The sequence below is a fragment of the Thalia democratica genome, chromosome 6 (assembly GCF_965202585.1).
Source record: "Thalia democratica chromosome 6, ktThaDemo2.hap1.1, whole genome shotgun sequence".
Classification (NCBI taxonomy): Eukaryota; Metazoa; Chordata; class Thaliacea; order Salpida; family Salpidae; genus Thalia; species Thalia democratica.
Genome location: NC_139170.1, coordinates 61,648,525 through 61,656,477, shown reverse-complemented (window position 1 = coordinate 61,656,477; position 7,953 = coordinate 61,648,525). Strand labels below are relative to the sequence as shown.

General features: G+C 27.7%; 2 protein-coding genes across 2 annotated transcripts; both read left to right on the top strand.

Moving 5' to 3' along the window:
• Window positions 1–1,729: 1,729 nt before the first annotated feature.
• On the top strand, window positions 1,730–2,406 carry LOC145839284 (peptidyl-tRNA hydrolase 2, mitochondrial-like). Its single transcript, XM_082946881.1, has one exon. The coding sequence runs from the start codon at window positions 1,730–1,732 to the stop codon at window positions 2,261–2,263; it is 534 nt and encodes a 177-aa protein (XP_082803007.1). The 3' UTR covers window positions 2,264–2,406.
• Window positions 2,407–2,604: 198 nt separating this feature from the next.
• On the top strand, window positions 2,605–3,422 carry LOC145839401 (uncharacterized). The gene is made up of 2 exons (XM_082946975.1): window positions 2,605–2,696; window positions 2,798–3,422. The coding sequence occupies exons 1-2, from the start codon at window positions 2,628–2,630 to the stop codon at window positions 3,362–3,364; spliced, it is 636 nt and encodes a 211-aa protein (XP_082803101.1). The 5' UTR covers window positions 2,605–2,627; the 3' UTR covers window positions 3,365–3,422.
• The last annotated feature ends 4,531 nt before the right edge of the window (window positions 3,423–7,953 follow it).

The following is a 7,953-nucleotide window of genomic DNA, read 5'->3' as shown; positions in this document are numbered from 1 at the left end:
AGGTTTTCAAAACTTTTTAAAGAAACCAAATGATCTTGAAAGATTGCACAAAAATATTTAAAAGAGGTAGATTTTAGTTACACAAGCCACAAAAGATAATTAAAAAAAGTTTAAAAAGTAAATTTTAAATGGTAGCTTTGTTATTTATGTGAATACAAGACTGAAAAGCTAATATTTTTAGTAAGGTAGTTAAATTAGTGTATATTTTAAAAACGTAGAATTAAGTATTTTAAATGTCTAATAAATAAACACCCACCAAAAAAGAAAAACATGTTAAAATTTGATTATATTTTGAAAAAATGATGTTTCTTTACAATTTTCAACTTTAATCAAACTTTTTTACAAGCTAGAAATATTTTTCAAGTTTATTTATTCAAGCTGTATTTACAGTTGCATGACAAATTAAAACTTTTAGTTAATTATGAATGCTATATTAACATCTGTTAGGGATATACTTTCTTTTCCTAAAAAGTTTTCCAATTCACACTACCATGCAAAAATCAGACACATAGAAATGATTAGTGCAATTGTAAGCAAACATTTTTCATTTTATTTTATTAGGTCAGGCTAATTTTTGTGTATAAAGAAATGGCACTTTTACTTTATTTTTAAAAGATACAAGATAACTAATACTCTAGTAAAACTGTGAGAAAATTTGAAAAAAAAAAACAGTTATCACCTTGATCAGGGTTGCCACACACCCAAGCTAGGTAATGTTTGATTTAAAAAATACCAGGCTAACATTACACCTAAATTGCACTAAATTGAAATTATTTGTAGTAAATGAATATTTGTACTTAAATCTGTTGCAGTTTATCTTATTTTTAGATAAAAAAATAAAGTTTCAAATCAAATAACCGAAAAATAACAGGTTTGCCACTTTACCTGAAATCTTGGAAAAACCTGAAATTTGACAATTTAGGCAAAAAAAAACCTGAAATTTTAACAAATTTAACATGTTTAGTAGTAATATTTCAATTTAAATCAAAAAATCTATCATTAGATAAAACATTTTTGTAATCATCTAAAAAAATTTTTGTCAAAAAACATATTCAAAGTAGTTTTACAGTTTTTTTTTTCAATAGTTTCTATCTAACACAGTTTCTTACCTTAAACTTAAGTTTAAAATAAAAATAGACCCAAAAATGTTTACTTCTAAAAACCTGGAAGAAATTTGGAAAACTTGGAAAAATTTTGAAAAACAAATGGCAACCCTGAAATAAAGACTTAACATTTTATTTATATTTGAAAAGAAAAACACAGTGGAAAATTTAACAACTCCTTACTACAGATTTTTTTAAATATTGCCAGGAAAGTTTTATTAAATATTGAGGTAATTATCTAAAAAACATTCAAGAAGATAGATTTTAATTATTTTTATGTTCACTGTAAGGTTTTCCTCCTATAATGGAACCTATTTTACGCTCTGATGTATATCTCAAAAAATAGTTTCAATATTATATATTTTTAAAAAGCAACTTATTGTTTAATTAACACTCTACAAATAAGTTAAGATTGTAGAAGTAGTTTTACTTTACATTGTTTATAAACACATCATAAATGATAATAATAAAATAATCTTAGAAGCTACCAATTTTTCTTTTTAGTATAATTAAATACTAAATCATAAATTACATATAATGTCATTTTGGAATCTTGTAAACAACATTTTTAATTTTCAATTTGAACATTTATTTACAGGTTTTAAATCTAATTTAGAATTAATAATATGACATCAGTTGTGGACAGCAATCTTGTAATTGGCCTAGTCACTGGAATTGTCTTGTCATGTAGCCTTCAGTATATATACAGCAAAAACAAAGCTGTTGATGATGACTCTGACTGGGAGACTTCCTCAGAAGCCACTGATGAAGGGGATCTCCAAGACACTCCCGAGACCATTTCAACCAAACCACACAAAATGGTGTTGGTTGTCAGACAGGACTTGAAGATGGGCAAGGGCAAGGTCGCTGCTCAGTGCTCACACGCAACCTTGGGGTGCTACAAAGCGGCTCTCAAGAACCACAAGATGGCAATAAAGTCGTGGGAGCTCAACGGGCAGCCCAAGATCGCCGTCAAGTGTCAAACTGAAGAGCAATTATTAGCGTTGAGGGATCACGCCCAGTCCTTAAAAATTCCCTTCTCATTGATCAGGGACGCTGGAAGGACACAGATCGCTCCTGGATCAAAAACTGTGCTGGGAGTTGGTCCGGCCCCTGAGGATGTGGTTGATAAAATCACAGGACACCTCAAGCTTCTGTGAGATGGATATTTTACAAGAATGAACTCTTTCAGGATTATTTATAAAGAATTTTCAAGGAAGTCTTTTGTCTAGGCTTCTTGTATTTAGAACATTTTGCTCAAATAACCAATTTTGATATTGACCAATAGCTAGATGTTTTTACTTTTGTAATGCTTTATTTATTTTGCTAGGTAGTTGTTATACAAATTGTTTTCTGTTAGCTTTATACTAAATAACAAATAATTAGGTTAATGGTTTTATTGATTTTATACCTAGGTTATCAATATAATTTATTCAATATAATTTTGAAATTTTAAAGTACTTTTTATTCCTATTACCATAACACATCAATTAACTTTACAGATATTATTATATATAAAGTAAAATGGCTGGTATGAAAATCACCAAAGAGGCAACAACTTCAAAAGAACCAATGAGGGCTGTCAGGGATAAGGTGAGACACTATTATTCTTATTAGTTTTGCAAAATTTATTTTAAATATACTTGTTTTAAGTTTTTATTTATTTATTTTTAATGTTATTCATTTTTTTCTAGGTCAGCAAAAAACCCCAAAGCATGAAGACCATCAATTGTTTGAAGAAAGAAATTTTTGATTCCCTACTAAAGCTAAAGGGCATAATGAAAGAGAAGCTTGACATGACAATATTTGAGAAGTTAAAGTTTGAGAGTCTCTGCAACACTGTGTTTTACAAAGCTGCTGCAGTACAAGATCTCGCCTTGCTTTCTACCTTGTTGTCTGAGCTCGAAGTTGCTGCCAACAATTTAGCTTGTAATTCAATGACATTCCACGATCTCAAAACTATGATGTCTGGAATAAAACAAAGACTCAGTGAAAATAGTTCAGCTGCTCTAGCCCCATTCTTTGAAGAGCAAAACGTGGTTGAAAAAGCTGAGGTAACTGATACGATTCAGGATGACAGTTCTTCACCAGCTCCCGTAACGAATCACCTTCCAACACTTCCTGAAGACCTTGCCGCAATAAAAAGTGCCTGTTCTGTGGACGTCGATGAAGAACTCCAAGTTTACGCTTCAGCGAGAGCATGGCTCAATCAGAAGATGATAGATATATACAATTCCTTGGCTGGCAGCAATTTGTATTAATTTTCTCCTTGTGCAGTTTCTATTGTACGCCTGACGTAAATTACCTTGTGATGTTTTCAGTTCCAAACTTTCCTCCATGCTGCTAATTGTTGCCAAGTTCAAGGATATTAACAAACTTTTGCTCTAAGAAAAATTCTTGATTTCTTGATAGAATTCATTTTAAGACTGCTTGGTTTTAGTATTTTCAAATGTTCTGATATAAAAATTAGTTTCTTTTTGTAATGTTTATGAACTCTAAAGTAAAAAAATAGTTTCTATTTTTAATGAATTTCTAGCCATTGTTTGATATGGATTTTTTCTTTTTAAGCATTTCTCTTTGCTATAAATAGATTTTATACTATTGTTGTACCATTCATAATGAAATTTTTTAGTAAGTGTTTTGACAACATTAAACTGTTTTTTATTTTTGATTAGTTCTAAGGTTATGAAACTGTTTGATGTTTTGTTTGATGTTCTTACAGAGTGTTTTATTATTTTTGGTGATGTTTAAAACCAAGCATATGAAATAGTTACAAATATTAGTATTAAACTTTCCAGTGTTAGGCATTTTATATTTCAGTATAACTGCTGGCATTTGTTGCTGCATTAATGGATTTATATTTCTCTAAAACTATAATAAAGTTCTAAATTTTGACTTCTCATTTTAAATGGTCTTTTAGTAAACATATTTAATAGTAACTCAGTACAACTTTATTTTAGTCATTAACTAAATAGTTTTAAATTGGATCTTTCATGGTCTGATGTGTTGTTCTTTTGATGTATAAAGTAATGAGTATACAAACTTTACAACACTTTGAAAGGTAATTTTTTTTATAAATAAAACATTAAACTTATCTTATATTAACTAAGTTTAAAAGATGATTACGTACATTAACAACCAACGATTTATAACTGACTTTATTGTTTTAATGTTTTGAAATTATCAGTTTTTGTTAATAACACAGTTTTGTTAGATACCAATATTTTTGCATTTAAAAGATTTAGTTTTAAACAATTGTAACTAACTCAAGCAGTTTAGAAAAAAAAGTTTAGTTTAATATATTGTTAAATAACGAATCTGACTCGAACTAATTTCAACTCTTTCAATCCTTTTTTGAACTAAGTATAATTATTTCCGAAAAAAAACATAGTTTCAATAAACATGATGATTGTAAACATCTTAACTTATTATAGCAGAAAATTCCACATACATAATGAGATGTGAGCAACCGTACAAGACCTGTCATGCTCATTATCAAGAACTGTTCACTGTAATTGGCGACGGATATTTTTGCATTGTAAGGATTGGACCAAACCTTAATTGGTTAGTTACAAATTTCAATATATATTACAAAATTTAAATTTTAAAATTGTACAAACATATAAACAAAAATGTAAAAAAAATCTATTTTAGAAAATTTTTATTTAAAATGACCTTTCATCGGTAAAGAAGACTTGATTTTGCTCATATATTGAGTTGTAAAAACTGGGGCTATAAACAAAAGTTCATGAACAAAAAATTCTAACTAAATTAATTTTTGAAAATCAAAACAAATTAGTTTTTATTTTTTGTAGTGATGTAGCTTGGAAGGTCCTTCAAATTAGTCATTGATATCAGAAATTTAGAAGTTTTAGATTCCAAAATAGGAGAAACTTCAGAGCAACCACCAGTATCAGCTGAGATCAAATTGTAGAAAAAATCAATTTTTGATGCAAACAATGGTTCTAGCAGCCACCAGGTTTGTGATGATTTCCCACAATAGTTTGCTGTTTCAATTCGCTACTAATTTTTGTAAATTAAGTTTAAATTAGGAATTGAATGTTTTGTAACAAAGGGTTAGCAACAACGGTCGAAAGAAAGTTTTATTATTTCATTATGTTCACATAACTTTTAGGACTATATTTATTCAATAATTTTTTTTTAAATAAGTTCATTTATATAAATTACTCTAGGCGTAAACTTGAAATAGTTTTTCTTAAGCGGTTTTTGTGACAAATTATACAGTTATTACTGCAGGGTTGCCAAAAAACTTGAAATTTGAGAAATTTGAACCAAAAACCTGGAGTTTTTAACAACTTTAACATATTCGGTTGTAAAATTTCAATTTGACACAAAGAATCTATCATATAGGTTAGAAAATTATTAAAAAATACAGATAAAAAAAAATTGTCATCACCAATTTTTTTATTAAAAAACACATTTAAAGAAGCTCTACAGTATCTCATCAATGTTTTTATACCATTTAACACAGTTTGTTACCTTAAACTTAACTTCAAACTAAAAATAGACCAAAAAGTTTGTACTTTTTAAAAACCTATAGGAAATTTTGAAAGCCTGGAGAAAATTTGCCAAAAACACTTGGCAACCCTGTCACTAAAACGATTGAATTAACTTTTTTTTTTGATATTTTTACAAAGCTTCTTAGTTTGTTTATTTCTTATATATTTAATAATTAGTGGATTAACTCCCATATGTTATGTAGAAAATTACTCAAGAAGCGTATAACATTCTGATTGCGTTTATCACCACAAGTTTTTAGTTTAAGGCCATATGGGAGTCCAACATTTTATTCAAAAAAATTACATTGGCTCTTATATGAAAGCTTCAAGTATAAACTACAAGCCAGTTGTTTTAAATTAGAAAAATTTATTTAACTTTTAAAAGATTTTAATTTTTGTAAAAAGTTTTCGATGCAAACATATGGATCTCAATTTATTTATTATCAATTTTCTCAGAATTTTAAAAAGTCTATAAAACTCTATCTTTTTTCTTTATTTTTTGAGCTAAACACCTCAAACTTTCAATAAACATTCCATATATAAAGTAACCTCTCGTATCTTTGCGCACTTATGACGTTACGCATTTTAGAATTCAAAAGTCAAAAAAAAATTCTTTTTTCTAATATTGCAGAAATTAGTGTAATAGTTTTAGGTTTATGCTTTTAGGTTTTTAATTATTAGATTTTTAGTCAAACAGTTTTTTTTCTTGTTTTTAGTTTGTTTCTGCTATAAAGAGCTGACCGAATTTTTTACTTGTATGTAGAAAGTTACTTTGTATTTTGTTAAAAGCTCTCCAAGCTCAGATAAACCTCTACAAAACGAGATCAACTTGTAAAAATCTTGGTGGATCCCCATCGGCCTTAATGTAAAACATTATTAAAAACAGTCACTAAATTCACACCTATAGAAAATTAGAACTAATTTTCATTTTACCAAACAGATGTCAATTTACATGGCCACTAGAGGTCCCCATTGCTGCGGATTCAAGGGTTGCCAATGACAACCATCCTTTTGGTTGACCAATGAAGTTTCTCCTGCAAGGTTTGATAATTGTCCATAGTTGTTGTAATAAGAAAACATTTTTGTAATTAAAAATTGTGTTTTATTTTTACAGTACAATCAACAATTTTCAACTTCATTAGCTAAAAGTTTTTTATCATAGATTTTTTAGTATACTAAATTTTATTACCAAAAAAATCTAATCTAACTTTTACTTTAAAATTTCCAACTAATAATCTTACAAAACATTTTAATTTTAACAAAGGCCTTATGGGTCTTTTTTACAAGTTTACTGAAAATCAGTTGCATTTTTTTAATTAAAATAGTTTTTGGGTAAAACGTCAAAGAGTTTTTTATGCTAAGCACAAATTAACGCGTTTACAGTTATCACTGAAAAGATTAAATGAACATCTGAATTTCTGATATTTTTACAAAGCTTCTTAATGTGTTTATCAGTTCTTATCAGTTTCAATTAAGTTATTGTTTCTTATATATAAAAACAAACAAAAAAAAAGTATTTATAAAGCTCACAAATACGAGATCAACATGTAAAATAAAGGTGCCTTGCCCTTAATGTAAAACATGATTGAATAACTAAATTCACACCTATAAAAAATTAAAACTATTTTCATTTTATCCAAACAGACATCAATTTACATGGCCACTAGGGGTCGCCATTGCTTTGGATTTTAAGGTTGCCATAGCAACCATGTTATGATTGACCAATGAAGTTTCTCCTGCAAGGTTTGATAATTGTACATAGTTGTGATGTTGCAATAATAAAACATTTTCCTCTAAGCTTTCCAATCTTACAAAAAAGTATTGAAAATTAAATTTTCCACAAAAAAAATCAGATGGTTTTTCAATAATATAAAACATTTTTTTTTTTGAATAAAACATTTTTGTTGATCTCATCCTAAAGATCTAGCAGTTGCTTTTTTCAATTCAAATTATTTTAGGGTTCAAAGTCCATAGTTCAATAGGCTCTTTATGCAAAGCACAAATTAAGGCCACAGGAAAATCAATTGATTTAATAAAAAAGTTTTTTGTTAGTTATAAACATTTTTTTAATTATTTACACATTGTACATTTTCTTAAAAAGATACAAATATGTGGATCAGAGATTTTATGTTGTCAATTTAAAATTTAATAAGTCTTAAATACTAAGAGTCTGTATAGCTTTATTTGGATATCGAGCTTAAAGATTACTTTAAAAGTTTTAAGGAAAGGACAAGTTGATTATTTTATTATTGAAAATAAAAAAAATTCAAAAAAAAGTCAGATAGTTTTTAATTATTTTACTAATGAAAAAGAAAATTCCTAATTATTTT